This window comes from Eufriesea mexicana, unplaced genomic scaffold, assembly GCF_001483705.2.
Source record: "Eufriesea mexicana isolate 0111107269 unplaced genomic scaffold, ASM148370v2 scaffold2928, whole genome shotgun sequence".
Taxonomy (NCBI): Eukaryota; Metazoa; Arthropoda; class Insecta; order Hymenoptera; family Apidae; genus Eufriesea; species Eufriesea mexicana.
This window is the reverse complement of record NW_016911035.1, coordinates 808,032-823,678: the sequence shown is the minus strand read 5'-3', so window position 1 is coordinate 823,678 and position 15,647 is coordinate 808,032. Positions and strand designations below refer to the sequence as shown.

The 15,647-nt window shown below is 37.7% G+C and overlaps 2 protein-coding genes across 2 annotated transcripts; both read right to left on the bottom strand.

Moving 5' to 3' along the window:
* Positions 1–292: 292 nt before the first annotated feature.
* LOC108550761 (40S ribosomal protein S28) lies at positions 293–820 on the bottom strand. Its single transcript, XM_017904599.1, has 2 exons — positions 473–820; positions 293–341 (listed from the first exon to the last, which is right to left on the bottom strand). Exon 1 carries the CDS (start codon positions 730–732, stop codon positions 535–537), a length of 198 nt encoding a protein of 65 aa, XP_017760088.1. The 5' UTR covers positions 733–820; the 3' UTR covers positions 293–341; positions 473–534.
* A 2,288-nt stretch (positions 821–3,108) lies between these two features.
* Positions 3,109–12,367, bottom strand: Atet (ABC transporter expressed in trachea). The gene is made up of 12 exons (XM_017904580.1): positions 11,890–12,367; positions 9,569–9,738; positions 7,671–7,894; positions 7,106–7,223; positions 6,834–7,023; positions 6,562–6,769; positions 6,290–6,466; positions 5,841–6,202; positions 5,599–5,767; positions 5,404–5,504; positions 5,165–5,320; positions 3,109–5,083 (listed from the first exon to the last, which is right to left on the bottom strand). Exons 1-12 carry the CDS (start codon positions 11,890–11,892, stop codon positions 4,739–4,741), a joined length of 2,223 nt encoding a protein of 740 aa, XP_017760069.1. The 5' UTR covers positions 11,893–12,367; the 3' UTR covers positions 3,109–4,738.
* Between the last annotated feature and the right edge of the window lie 3,280 nt (positions 12,368–15,647).

The window sequence follows — 15,647 nt, the reverse complement described above, 5'->3', positions numbered from 1 at the left end:
TTTTCCAATTCGTTTTTTTTTTTTTTTTTTTTTTTTTGCTGGCTAAATTCCTATCCAATGTCAAGGAATATTAACGGAATATAATAGAACAAAGTACGTTATATTAAACGTTTCTCCGTCAGAAATAATAATAAATACAATACATGTTTCAAATTTTTGTATGTTAACTTTTATTTAGGAATATATTTTTATTACACTCGTGCAAAGACAATACTTACATGCCGTTTGCAGCAATGATATGCAAGAATGTAGTTTTTTGTGAAAAATAAAGATATATAAAATAAAAAAAATTTTTATTGCTGGTTTTGAAACAAATATCAATAGGCTTTTGTTCGTAATACCTAAGAAATGAACATTCGGTTAACGATTTATTTTTTCCAATATGAACTTTAGTCGTTTAAAGAAAACGTAGAGACGTTATTTCAGATCCCTCTTAAAGGTACTAGGTATAAAAGGGGATAGGTATGAATACCTGCAAGGGATTGGTATATCTTTTGTTCCGTTTTCGGGGAAGCAGTTCGACCCTCAATTGTGCTAACGAAGCCGTCTGGCTTCTCTTTCGGACTCTAAGAGCGTTAGAATGTCCCCTTCTCGTACAGGGCCCTTCACGTTTCGAATTAGCTGCCTATTTTGTTCGTTTAAAAACTCCACTTTGACTTGCGTGCATTGTCCTTGGGAACCCGTTCTACCGAGGACCTTCACTACCCTTGCACGAACTATAGGTTTCTCCATGTTTTACAATTTTCAAATTTCTTAACTTAATCGCGCTATTACACAATTGATTGCGATACTTCCAACGAATTCTATAAACTGCACTCAATTTCTTACCAACTTAATTGCACAATTCCTAATAGGATTCTAAAATATATCTCAAAAAATTTTGAAATGTTAGATAGAAAGAAACGTAGGAAAAGCAATTTAGGAAAAAAATTAACCTTACAAACTTTGAGACGTTGTAACAAAATAATTTACCGTATTTTATAACAATATAATTTTATATTGCAAGAAATGAAAAACTTAAAGACGCTTTACTTTGGCAGCATTGCTAAAAGCAAGCTTAAAATAACTATTCCTCCATTAGATTGGTCGCTTATGCACCACGTGCTTCTGACGAATTCGGTTACAACTTCGAATCTTACATTTCAAGTACAACTCGTGTAAAGTATTGATATCGAGTACAATAAAATTCAGTTGTGTTTTTACACATTATACAGATGCTTTTATTTATTTGTGCTTTAGTATAAACGTGTCATTCCTTGTTTAGAACACGAAATATGTTTGAAAATTTGTTTCACAAGGAATTTTCTTTCCCGCTTGTTTATGTCGTTAATTTCCCTTTATTCTGCCTCTTTCACACATATCGCAATTTATTTCCAATGTTCGCACACACAAACGCACAGCCTTACACACGTATACCTTTTTGTTTATATAAAATTACAATACTTGAAAAAAGTGTCATGAATCGTATGCGATATTATATGGTCGGACAATATACATTGTACATTGTACATGTGGAGTATGTGTCCTAAAAGCGAAAATGTCTTAATCAATTCTTCTATGCTGCGCATCTATATGCAAACGTGATATTATGTTATTTGAATTCTTTAGCAGTTTAAGAATTCTGCTCGCAAGATGGTCACATGCAATGAAAAATTTGCTTGTTCGTTATTACAGTCTCAGTTCTCGCAAGCCTTGAACACAATACGCGCGGATTCGTGATCAAACCTAATTCTTTACTGCTCTTTTGCATTTGTCAATAATTCTCAATTACGAATTGAGAGTGATTACGCAGCATTATAGAGAAATAATGAAAAATTCATGAGACACTACGAAACAACAAATTGACAATGTAAATGATCGATAAAAGAATGGGAATTGTATTCAGTTTCACGTGACCGTAACGGTTTTATGTTTAAACCTTGGTTCTATACGTACGGTGTACATCTATGTATTATTTTTATGAGCAAAACTATTAAGAATATAGAGGCAACTATAGTACAATAGGATTGAATGGAGACACTTCGTTTCAGATTTCATAAATCTCACTTTCATCATGCGACAGATGCGAACCAAGGTCTAAACAGCTAAATGATTGTTTTCCTGTATACGGTTAACGAATAACTGTTACATTCTTATAGTATCTACTCAATATCAATGTCCTGTTACCCCGTTTCCATTAATGCCTATCTTTATATCATCTTATATATTTCATAGAATTTTATGTTGTATGCCAAACAATTGTTTGTCGATACTGAATCACAGACATTCCAAGTTATTATTATTATTGTTAGAACGCATTCGGAATGAAATAAAAATTATCATACGACATCCAAATTTAAGGTTAAGACGATTTGATTACAGTATGATATTTACTATTACTTGCTTTACAATGGTAAAAATGAAATGAGAACAAAATATTCGCACGTCTAATGCAGTGCGTCGTTGTTCTTGGCTACATATTCCATCAATTTGCTTACTTACATATAGCAATAAGTAAAAATATAAGTGATAATCATACAGCGAATCTAAAAATATGGAAATTTTTGTCCTACCTTTCCCTCTAACCTCATTCTATGATTCATAATTTAGTACATTTTTTATTACATTTTTTTTTTTTCCGCCTAATTTTCCAATTGTATGCAAAGCATAAATTATCCACAGATTAAAAGTCATAATTTCATATTTGTCTCGAAACTCGTCCGATTGCATTAATACCTAAATTTAAATAAGTAGAGCTATATCTATACATGTCAAATTAAAGATCAGTTGATTAAGTAACGTGATATCCTATAAAATACTAAGGATTCGAAACACCTGCGATAAGTACAGTCATTGATTTACGTTGCAATCATAATGAAGATAATAAATATACATTGGTATACAGTTTGAATATAATCTGACTCTAACGTTAAGAGAAAATAAGAATAACGCAACATCAAAGAGAACGATAATAGTTTACTTTCAACTCAAAGACAGAAACTGAAATATAAAAATATTTATCTGATAATTCTTTAACTTATATTGCTACTGCTCAAAATTCAAAACAGTTGAACACAAGCATGACAATATTAAATAAGTGTAACAAATAGATTATTCTGTCTTCGGCCGTATTTACAACTATTACGAAACGCAACTATGACATGAGATCTAATTGTAAATCAAACGAAAAGTTTATAAACCTTTTGTTTTTTTTTTCCTTATTTCCTTTTTTAGTCGTTGAGTAAATGAACCCGCAGCGATAAGAACAATGCATAGGCCGTGAAAGAAATTTCTGTAAAAGTTTCCAAAACCAGAATAATCTTGTTAAATTTGTCACTCTCGCATGCCTATTTTGGTTTTCTTCTTTTTTACTTTGTCTTTTTTTTTTTTTTTAATAATATACTCCCGTCACCCCTCTAATTAAATGTCTATATCGTAATAAATGTAACAATGTTCAGCACTCCAGACTTAGAAGCAAACGCACAGGCAGCTAGTGATTGGTCAGGTGTGAGCTTTTTACAATATATGTTTTATCATTTTTTTCTTCATCGCTTAAACATTATAGTTATTGAATTATCTATAAATGGAATGACAATATGGGTAAGGATTGCACGCGATCTCGTAAGAAACCATTTAGTACAAATATTCGGATATCTCGCCGATACTTATATATATATGTGTATATATGTATATATAAGTATCGGACTTAAGTTTACATGTAAATTAATTTTTGGTGCTGCAGTGTGTCGGCTAAAATCTGTTTTTGTCCGATATTTTAAACGATTATTGGTCGTTTATGATTCGTTGCTATATCTTCGAGATATCTTTCGTAGACTAAATGAACGTAGCGATCGATGTAAATATGAGAACAATAAAGGATCCATTCTAATATTTGATTTGTAAATTCTATTGCTTATCTATTAAAAAAAGTCTATACTGTTCGCGTGGTGCACACGCGCTCGTTGGAGGGACCATGAGTCTTGAATGGGCCTAAGGCTCCTGGCGAGTTTGTAATAATTGGCTATAAATGTTTGCATTTCATCTGAATGCGTAGTAGCAACCGCGGTCTCTTTTCGGTCTTTTATCAATGATTTACAATTCCAATGTAATTCTTGCATACTCCTCTAGTTTATTAGAAATACCTAAACGTTCTATGCGTATCATTTGTACGTGTCTACTATTGTTATTCTCGTTTGATGTTGTAAAAAACAACATTTAAGATACGTATCTTATCGAGTTACGGTGAGATATAAATGTCAAATGTTTCGTTTTTGTAACCTATATTTACATGGCGAAAATTACGTTAATTGCAATTGATATTCGGAACGCATTGTCGTGAATGCGGGCTTCTTAAACTTCGATATTTTCGAAAAATTCGATTCAACGAAGCACTGTACATCCGGAATAGAACGTCCTAAAGGCGATTTTGTGGTTTTATCTCAAGCACAGAGATAAAACACCAATAGTCTCAACACAATACATATATGAGATGAGCTCAAGTGTAAAAAAGATCCTAGTAGTTGACAACAAACAAAGATTAAAATATTTCACTGCGTCACTTTAATACATGTCTGTTCTGTAATTCCAATACTGAAATGTCCGGGCATTTCTATTTTCGGCAGAGTAAAGATCGAAATTTAGAATCGTAATCGCGGATTTTCGAAAACTCATCGACTAAACGTTTGAGTGGAAATGAGATGAATATCCGTGATACGATGACCTAATAATAATTATCAATTATATTCGGCCACTGTATGTTTTAACGAAGAGATCGTAACTTCAGTCTCAATACAAAGTAGGCGATCACCCTCAATGTAAGCAGAAAACCTGTCAATGCAACGGCGTCTAACCAGAAGACTGCGTTCTGCATTGACATTTCTTCGAGGAACTTCGTCGGGCTCTTGAAGTGGCAGTACGCTTCGGAACACTTGAGCTTAGCACGATTATAACCATACACAGAAATCATGGCGCCTTCGAAACTGTATCTGACGTAACTCACGTATGAAAGAAACTTCAGATACTTTGGAATGGCATCAAAATTGACGAAGAAACCAGAGAAGAGAACAATTGGCACTGACGACACAGGGCCAATGAATACTCCACTCTGAAAGAAGAATTTTCTTTTATTAAGGTTTGAAATACAATAATAAAACATCGACAACATGGTATACAAATAAACTATTACCTCTACGCTCATCGCTGCTCCTATTACTAAACCAATGGATTGAGAAACTAATGCTGTTAATATACATATAGTTAAATACATCATGAATCTATTTGTTTCCAATGGTTGCGACGTCATGAAATATACAATAATGACGTATGCTATAGAATACACTATCTGCAACGAAGACGATAAATGTATTAAACGAAATGAGTGAATATCAAAATTATATGTACTTTGATTGAAAATATTTTACTCACTTGGAAGGGTACATCGGCTAAAGTTCTCGCGATATAATAAGCTTTTACAGAATACCAGTAATTTAAATGTTCTCTCACGAACACAGCCATTTCTGTCGGAACTATATAGAAAAAGAAGAAAAGAATGTTATTGTTACATATAGAAACAAAAGATATAGGTAATAAGAATTAATTATTTATCTTCGATTCACTTACACGTAAGAATGGTAGGCATCATAGCGGTGAACATGAGAAACATCACCGTAAAGAAAACGCAGCCGGCATTACTCATTACTTGCGAGGCATCATTGCCGATGTCGTAATAAATTGCGCCAATGAGAAACCCAACGATTATATGGGAAATCAGCCTTACTCTCGTTAATGTCTACGATAACAAAATGTCGTTGAGCAAACCATAAACATTATTATAGAATAAGACTGCATATAAATGTACTAACCATGTCTCTTATCTGTGACAAAAATATCCTTTTAAGAAGGATCCAAAATTGGGTACAACTATTCGTTGGAAAACCAACTTTCTGTTCTATACTTTCTGCACTGTCCAACAATGAAGTCGTGCAAGAAATTGGTATGTTGATTACTGTTCCCCCATTCGGTTGCTTTGCCACGCCATTTGGTATCAAAGCAGATTCAGACTTTGTCTCCTGCTGCGGTGATTCTTTCGCGATGTCATTCGATACAGTTTGCACCGCATTTATTGCAGCTTGATGATGCTGGTAATTAGCACATTTACCGTTATTTACTGCCATGACTAATTTATGCACGCATTCTCCGTGCTCTCCACATGCGACTTCCATAACTAAACAAAGACATATTTTTTCTCCTTTTTAATCTCTTCCAATGAAATTTTAAAATCATTACAACTCTTAATGTCATTTTTACTTACCGTAATCAGCTGGATTATGATAACCGGGACATTCTAAACCCATTGACGATAAAAAGGGCACCAGGCCCCCAACGTTTCCTTGATATATACACTGGCCCTCGGCTAAAAGGTACAAATGATCGAACATTTCAAACAATCGTGCGCTTGGTTGATGTATCGTACATATAATAGTCCTTCCTAAAATGTGGCCGAAATAGAAACAATATTTGCAAAATAGCAGATAGTATTACTAGATAGCGATAGTTAGCTAAGGGATTCGTCATCGTAATTACCTCCTCTACTTAACGATTTGAGCAAACTTAAACATTGGTAACAAGTCGAACTGTCCAACCCAGAAGTTGGTTCGTCAAAAAACATCACCGGAGGATTGTTAACGAGCTCCAGTGCGATCGATAATCTCTTTCTCTGACCTCCGCTAAGGCAGTGAGTTTGTGTATTGCTCGCGTCACTTAGGCCGAGCGTTTCGATGATTTCTTCGATCTGTATTAAATATAATTTTCTTCGGTGTTTTACTCGTTTAAAAAGGGATTCGCTTGTTACCTACCACTATTTTCTTTTCCCTCTTGCTGATGTCCTTGCCTAATTTCAAATTGGCTGAAACCGTCATTGTCTCATAAACAGTTAGATGAGGTAGCAGACGGTCGTCTTGCATTATGTAGCAGGACATCTTTCGAAATCTCCTGAGATTCCTGTCTTTTCCGTTTATCAGAACAGAACCGCTCAGGTGGGATGTTCTGAAAATATAAGGTATCGCGATCATTTCATTTATTTCGTTTTACGCTCGTACAGTATAAATCGTTTGAAAACATAACTCACTTGTAACCTGCTAAAACATTCATAAGTGTACTTTTCCCGGCGCCTGAAGGGCCCATGATGGCAGTCAGTTCTCCGGATCGAAATTTTCCGTTTACACATTTTAAAATTGTTTTGTATCCTGCAACGTAAAATGTACGAAGCATAAAAAATTTAAAATCATTCTCTGTTTTCGTGTGTTTGTTTCATTTTTCTTTTCGTGATTCGCTAGTTCCCATTCGTACGACAGATTTGCGATTTACTTAATCGTGTCCGCGGTCTTGCCAAGTTTATAACGTTTGGAAATATAATGCATAAGAATTTGATTAAACGGCAGGTTTCACGAAAATGTAGTTGAATTCTCTGGTCGACCTCTTTACTTTAGAGAGTGCAGCTGCACCTCCAAGGTGCATCTGGACCGAAACAGGAAGCGAAACACTCTGTGTACATCTCTATCGATTCTTTCGGCTATGCGCTTGTTGAACAAGGTTGAACAAAATGCCTACCGAATGTGCTTTCATGCACAAATATACGTATCGTTCTTGTTCGTTATGTTTCCACGTAACGTGTCGTTCTTTCGAAGACCAACCTCTCTTTCTGCCTTCGGACACGCTGTACGCTAGGTTCTTGAACTCAACGTCAACCGGTGGCCTCTTCGGTAAATGCGTCAATGTTACTGCCGGCCTTTTACCATCCTGTCCTGGGCTATGGTTTGGTACTTTTCTCACGAACATGCTACTGCTAGACATTGCAACTGCGGTACCATTCGACGTACTACCGTTGCAATTGCAGTGGAGATTATTTTGTGAGCCACTGAAATACAAAGGAAAAAATGTTATGCCATTTCAGGGGAATGTTCTTATTTGAAACATTTCAGAAATAATTAGTCACTTGGAATGCCTCGAGGAATGGATATCTCGCTTCTGCGAATTAGACAATTGTCGGTTCTCGTTTCCACGAAAGCGATATTTAAGTCAAAGTAGTAAATAACCGTTCAACCTAGTTGTATATTTTTTTATGAATTCTTATGAATTTCCAACTTTTACTTTCTTTTTTTCTATTTCTTATCCATTGAGATTCCATGCCAGGTTTCAAAATATTAGTCTCACTGTCAGTTAAAAATGGATTAGTTGAAAGATTAATTTATTCGTTTGATTCACAGTTACGAGCAAAAATCATAAGAAGAATTCGTTGGTTTGGTCAAAGTTCATTCTTTGCCGAATATGGCTTGCGTTGGTTTAAAACGAATTTCGGAAGCCATGCGAGTTAAGCATACCAGGTTCGTCGTGTTTGTAATTTAATCTGCCATTTAGTACTAGTTTTACGGTTTCAGTGAAAATAAGGATTAATCGATATCGCGATCGTATACACGGTTACCAAATTTTTGCAAACGTCTCGCTGTCGCGTATTTATGAATATACATTAAATATAATTACCGGCAATCAGACTTCGTGGAGCTTTGCTTATTTTTACTTTCGCATCGTTTAATTCGAATGTAACGTATATTTTTGCAAAGGACCACCTGAAAAAATCAAACGCACTAGTACCTTTCGCACGTGATCTAAACGTCTAACCTTAGTTTAAAAATTTGCCGCAATTTCACTCTCGCGAAGGGCGAATCGTGTACAACGGACACAATCGGCGGGAAGCTTTGCGAGAGTCTTAACGCGATCAATGGGAAGACCTTGGGATCCGTTTTAGACGTATTTCGGATATATTAGTTCGCGTGTTCGATGTTCACTCGGTGAACTCGCGGACTCTGTTATTCATTGCCAATAGTACGACATATCTTGCAGGATTCCTGTTTCGTTTATGTGAATGGAAAAGCGAGATAAAAGTCACGACAATAGAAATGTCCGAATGTTTACTAAATCTACCGATTGTGCTTTCGTTATTATCATCCGTTCGAAAATCGTTGCTGAATATAGGTATAACATGCACGGAATACAGGAATATTTGGCTTTAAAAATGAACAAAGGTTGATTGAACTACATTCGAAATGAATACCGGTTTGCGATAGCACTTAATCTTGAATGAAACTGCAGACAGTTGCAAACGTATGTACGTATAGATCTTTCTTTGAGGTTTCTTTAAGGATTACTGAAACGAGGACTGTCCGATCAAAGAACATACGAAAGAGTCGAATAAAAGGGCAAATTTTTCCATCGTCGTGATTCAAACGTCAATACCGACTCTACTGTCTTGTCTTATTTACGTTATAACTCTGGAAAGTACCCCATCGATTAAGGATTATCGGATACGTTCGATCGATTAAAAGGCAATTTTTCTCGTCTTGGAAAGCCGGTATAAAACGATCCATACTGTATATCATCGTTTCGCGTTATCCCTCGATATAACGCTCCTCGTTAGGTACGTAAATCGAAGTGGTCCGAGATCCAAATTGCGCTAAAAATTTCTGCTTGGAAACGTGTGTTTTAAGTGACACCTTTACTATTGGCGTATGTTGTATCGTATTGTATCGCGTACCTGAGAACAGCATTGTTGAGATTTTCCAAATGCAGAGAGGGTGGAGGAGATTTAATTGTCACCTGATGACTTCCGCCAGGAATGAACTGTACCTGTTCATCTCCACTGTACCTAGATCCTCCTCCACCGGTCAAAGCGAGATTCTTTAAATCCGCCATCATCTGTTGATGCTGAAACCATAAATTGGCCAATTAAACGTCGGTTCGCTGTAAAAGGTGTTTCGATCAAAATTTTCTTTGCCACGCGAAACGATTGGAAAGCATTTCCAGCGTTAGCTTACTACGAAAAATTGATCGAGTGGTTAAATTATTCAGTCGTGAAAAGATGGTGCGTTCAACTTATTCTTTGTTATAAGTCTCGTACGACGATGACCCATAGAATTTTTATTTACACGTAACATTTTCAATTATTTCGCAACGATTCCTGTGTCCGACGATTATCGACATTTCCGTTCGGACGAGTGTAAAAGAACGCGAGGAGAATTTCATTGCGGTTCCTGAAAAATATTCTCGGGATAACATCCATGAATCACGCGCATTTAAAGCAAGGACTTTGAAACAGTCAAAACGAGTTCGAGTACAAAGAGCTTTCTCCTTTTTGCCGATGGAGCCGCATTTTTCCTCCTTTCAGATTTTATTGTCATGCATTAACTAAACTACGAGAAGTTCTGACATCATCTGTCCTATCGCTGAGAGGCGAACAGGGTCTGTTTCAACCGATCGACCACGAATTAAATATCAAATTCGGACGGATGATTTTACGTCTTCGAAGGGACGAGAATCATTCGTCGTCTCTTTTAAACTTAGTTACGATAGAAAGAAGAATTTTCAGACACACGTGTTACTTTTAAGCGATACGATAAGGGACTTACAATTATCGAGCAGTGTTATAACAAGGCATATTACCGATCGAAAGCGCGATAATCGAATACATTCTTGTGTCTATCCGATAGAAGAACTTTAGACTTATTTTAGATACAACGAGGGAGATAACCGCGGCTTTCGGATGCAAACACGCGCGAAAAATGGCGGTTCATTTTAAAACACGTGGTTCGAAATATAAATGCGCGTTCTAAGAAAAATACATACAGATGTTCCGATTGCTGAGGCGCTCACCGCAGGCTACCGAGCGGATTTTAATCGATAATCGATCGATCGATCGATCGATCGGCGCGTTCGATGAATCGGTAAATTACCACGGACACAGATCGTTTCGACGAGATATCTGCGATTTCGAACGAGAAAATGAACAAGTTGTAGGGCACGCTATCTGTTGCTAACGATCAATCGGGCCACGATCGCTACAAATACTCGTTCGGATGGTCAAGGATCATGCGATATTTTTGTCACTCGTCCAAGAAACTGGCAGACGCATTATGGTACTAAACTCTTACGCATAAATCGGTCGTGATCGTGCAGGGTCAATGTCCATTACATCTCGGCATCGTGCTGCTCGTCGGGTGTTTAAACGATTCCGAGAGAATCGCGGGCATGTTCCAATTCGAACAAATATCCCGATAGACACACGTGATACGTAAAGTTATTACGATCAAGTGTGCTTGTTAAAAGGTTAAAACATCGAGTGCGATACGTTCGCTGCATCCTTGCGCCCTCAAATTTTCATTCTACTGGAATTTCCGGATAACTTGACGGACGTAAGCGAGACCGAGGCACCTTTAAATCGAATAACGTTGAACAGAGGAAAATTCGAAATCCTGCATTGAACGCGTCGAGTGCCGTGCCAAGATTCGAGCGAATGTCGTTATTTTTCCTCGTTATACGGTAATATAAAATATAATCGATGATTTACATAAGTGTACGTGAAATTAAGGTTGTCCTTTGTTTCAGTTCGCTTTAAGCAGTATCACGCTAGCTATACTAACCACGTACGTATATGATTATAAAGTTTTACAAAGGCCGTTCTAGGTACGACGAACATGTGTTTCAACGACAACCACAGGTGGACGAAACATTGAAAAAGACTGTGAAAATAAGTGGGTCATCGGGTGTAATATGGAAAGAAAATGTTTCACGGTTTTTATCATTGCAAACTTCCGTACCTTCGGCACAGGAATCGCTGACTTTCTACTTCTACCGTTATATTAGGGGAAAAAAATTGGCATTTTCGATTGCGATGAAATATAAACGGAAGGGCAAGAAGAAAGAAGAAAACAGACAGCGGTTGTAGCAGACAAAGGAGGGTGGTTAGTCGTGGAAGTAGAATAAGAGGACTGCGCGAAGGTAGCCGAGTTGGAAATTCGTGCAAATATAGGGAGAAAGCGTGAAAAGCTTGTAAAATAATTATAAATAGACTAAACTCACCATCGGTCGAAGGTAAATTTAGGAATCCTAACAGCGTCCGAAATCATACCCTAATGATGACGCTATGCATCCTTGGCCTCTCCGCCCTTTCTTCGCTCGCTCCTCCACCATGCACAACGGTCGCGTTTATAAGAAAATAGTGGCCACAATAATCACAATAAAGGGAGAAGCAGTTCGGTAGGCCGTGGTGAAACGTTACGATGCGCCTTTAATCCTCGTCTTCGCTTTCCCAATGATCGATGAGAAGTATTCGGAATCGCGAGGCTGCATTCGTTTTCGAGGGAAGTACTTCGTAGGATCGCGATTGGCTCTGTTGTACGTACCCGCATAAGCGAGAATCGAATCGCGAAGCAGCTAACCGATCCGCGGTGTCAACTACGACTGACAGTGGAGAGAAACGATCGGACGACGCAACACAGTCCAGAATCAGCTGTCGAGCTATGCACCACCGTTCGCCTCTACCAACCAAATGAACTGAGCTGCCGACTCGAAACCAGGGACGACTACAATCATCGGTGCCCTCTCCCACTTACTTGTTTCCTCGGTTTCTCGGTTTCGAATGGTCTTCGAGTGCGAATCACGCGATCAAACCAACCGCGCTACGCTTTGCGTTATCCTTTCATTACCGATGACTCAGGATATTTTCTTCTCTTTGCAATTACCTCCGACGAAGATAAACACCATATGGAAATATTTCGACTTCCTTTCAGCCTCTTTTCTGCCTTTGTGCCTGACCTTGCGCAACAACGAACTCCTAATCACTCGTAATTTCGCGAGAAAGGCAAATGTAATGGGAATAAACGATCGAACGTAAGTACAGACCGAGTCTCGGGAGGCTTGTTTATTAATGAACCTACTTCGATATTATCGATTCGAATAATAACACTTTAATCTCTGTTTCGCGGTAAGTTGGTTGAAAAGACCTTACGTAAGGGTGCGGCAGGCTCTCGAAGAGGGAAAAACCGATGACTATGAAATTCTGCCACCGCTATTTTTCGCACACGGAACAACTCGGTGTAATGATAGGAATAAACGAAACGATGGAATATCTGTGTATAATTTGCGTGCATGATACACGATATGGGTCGAAGGCCAAGCATCATCTCTTCTCGAGAGTTAGTTCCGCGATTTGCACGAGAAACAATAGACAGAGTCCCGGGTGCGCGCGTCCCGAAGTTATGTAGGAGTTTTGAAAGTTCGGCCGTAGAGCTGGGGCGTACCGACGAGGTAGCACGTTCCTGCATTTCTTCGCGCATGCACAACAATGTGCTCCGTCGTCATAGGGTTGAAATTCCCGTGGACGGTTCCGTAAATTTCAACCTCGATGAAATCTATATTTCGTGGCGCGCAAAAGAGAAGGGGCAATACAAGGAAAGAGAAAGGAGCGAATTATATTAGAAGAATCGAGACGGGGAATAGGTGAACGAGGCGCGACGTTCAAGAGGAAGCAAGAAAGAGGCGAGCAACGAAGAAGGGAGAATGAGTTACCACATGCTGTGGGTCGATACTCTAGCACTAGCTTGATGTTCGGTGCAAATGTACCCGTATCCCGGTACATCTGCACGAATGAAACGCGCTTGACTCATCGTGAGTGCAAAGAAAGAGATAGGTAATGCACCCAGCCTATCGCGGCGAGAGCAACTGTACTCGTGAATGAAAATCGAAGTTTAACTTCGGCTCTAACTCGAGTGCTATCTTCATGCATTTCTAGGTACACTTCAAGCGACTTTGGATGCCACGATTAGAAGATACGTATATCGCGAATCTCTGTACGTAATCTTTCTTTAATTTCAATGGATTTTTATCAGGAAAAGATCGGGACCAATAGTTGCCATTATCAACATTTTGGTATCTGTCTAATGAAAGCCAACATGACTGTCTAAATTGTACAAATTTTTATCAGAATTTAGCTCTGCACGGTTACAATTTCATTCTCAGTAGTATGATAACGTAACCAAGAGAATAATCGAAATATCATAAATCCGTGCTGTACATATATATATATATACGCGTTCTGTTGATACAAGGATATTTTCGAAGCAGTCGTTCGCTGAATCGTACAGATTTTTGCATTGAGTGCCGATGGAATTCAAATGATAGATTGTCTTTCATTTAGCCAAGTTAACATAAACAAGAACGGGCCAAGAACGGTATGAATGACAATAGGAATGTACAAGGTAAGTTCGATGGATTTTGATTCTTCGATGAGGGTCAAGTATACGAATATTTTCCTAAAGAAATTGTTTCAAACGTCTCCAAATCCTTTGAAAAATCATCGAATGACATAGGTATACTTGTACGCGTAATTTCCAGGCAAAGTATAAATCACTGAAACAGTCAATAATTTCTTCCTCGAGAGGAATACATCTAAATGCTTCTTAAAATGATAAATCCTTGACCAAGGTAACATCGATGCATACGAATTGCATAAAAGAAATGCGTGAAAAAGCGAATTTTAAAGAAATATTAAGTTTGTTCTTCTCTTCTTAATAGTATTCTTATCATTTACAATAGTTACGATCAAAGTTCGAGGGTACAATTTTTTTGTAACATTTAATCACATTTCCGCCTTATTTGAGCGGAAACTAGTATTGCATACGTATGTACGGTACGCGTGCACTATATCGAACAACATATTTATGCCGATGTGATAAATGTCTATGTCATAAATTAAATTATTAAATATTCCATGTCGTATGATCAGCAAACACGTGGCAGAACTTGCGTCGACCTATTTTTAATTAATACCGTTTGTATACAGAAACGATTCGGCAGCAATCGGGGGAGGGGTGCTCCTAGAAGCCAATTTTTGCGTAATCTTTGGTACTCTATTTCGAGAGAAGACACTATTCCGAAATATCGTTAAACATTGAACAAGCGTGTGTATTTCAGATGAAGCGAGACGAAGTAACGCGGAATAACAATTTCGCGCAGACATTTCGAAATTTTGCACTATGTTTTGTACATTGATGTAAATTTTGTAACTCGTGGATCGATGCACATGCACACAAATTGTAGCCGTGTCTACATTTTGGCGATCTTGATTCACCTCGACTCAAATTTTCGTTATAAATGTCAGAACGATACCTGACATCATTTTTACCACTCGATTACTTTCTACCACGAAAGTGTCTTATCCTTTGTTATCCTTTGGCTAGCAGTGAACTTTGTACTACTTTTTGTTACGACCATCTCTAGAAACTTAAGATTTATGAGTAAATACCCGACGAAGACAATTTCGACTCCTCGCATTTCACGGGGCTTGGGTTACGATAGCACATCTCTGTATTTTGATACAATTTCGCTGCAGCTGGAAATTAATCGAATTATTTTCAACATTCGAAGTCACGCAATTCGCTAATCTCGAAGTAATATCGAAAAACAATCTGCAAGTGTGTACTTTGCCATGAAGATTGAAGCTCGATTTTAAAACGACTAATTACAAAAGAGTTTACCACGTGTTTGTGATCTTGCAACGACCATTTTTATAATCAGTTCGATTAAAAATTGCTCGTACCGATATATCGTGATCCAGTTTTGTTATTCCCATTACGTAGTATGTTGTTCAGGCCATGATGTTCGGTGCAGCTGCACTTGGTTTGATGTCTGCATCGCGAAAGGCGAATATCCTCCTCGACACTAAATGCATTAGAACAAAGGAACGGAATATCGACTTTGTCTTTAGACTGATTTCATTCAAATCCGTTCATAGATAGATCGTAACTTATCTCGAAGTATTCTGGATTAAATACTTCTTG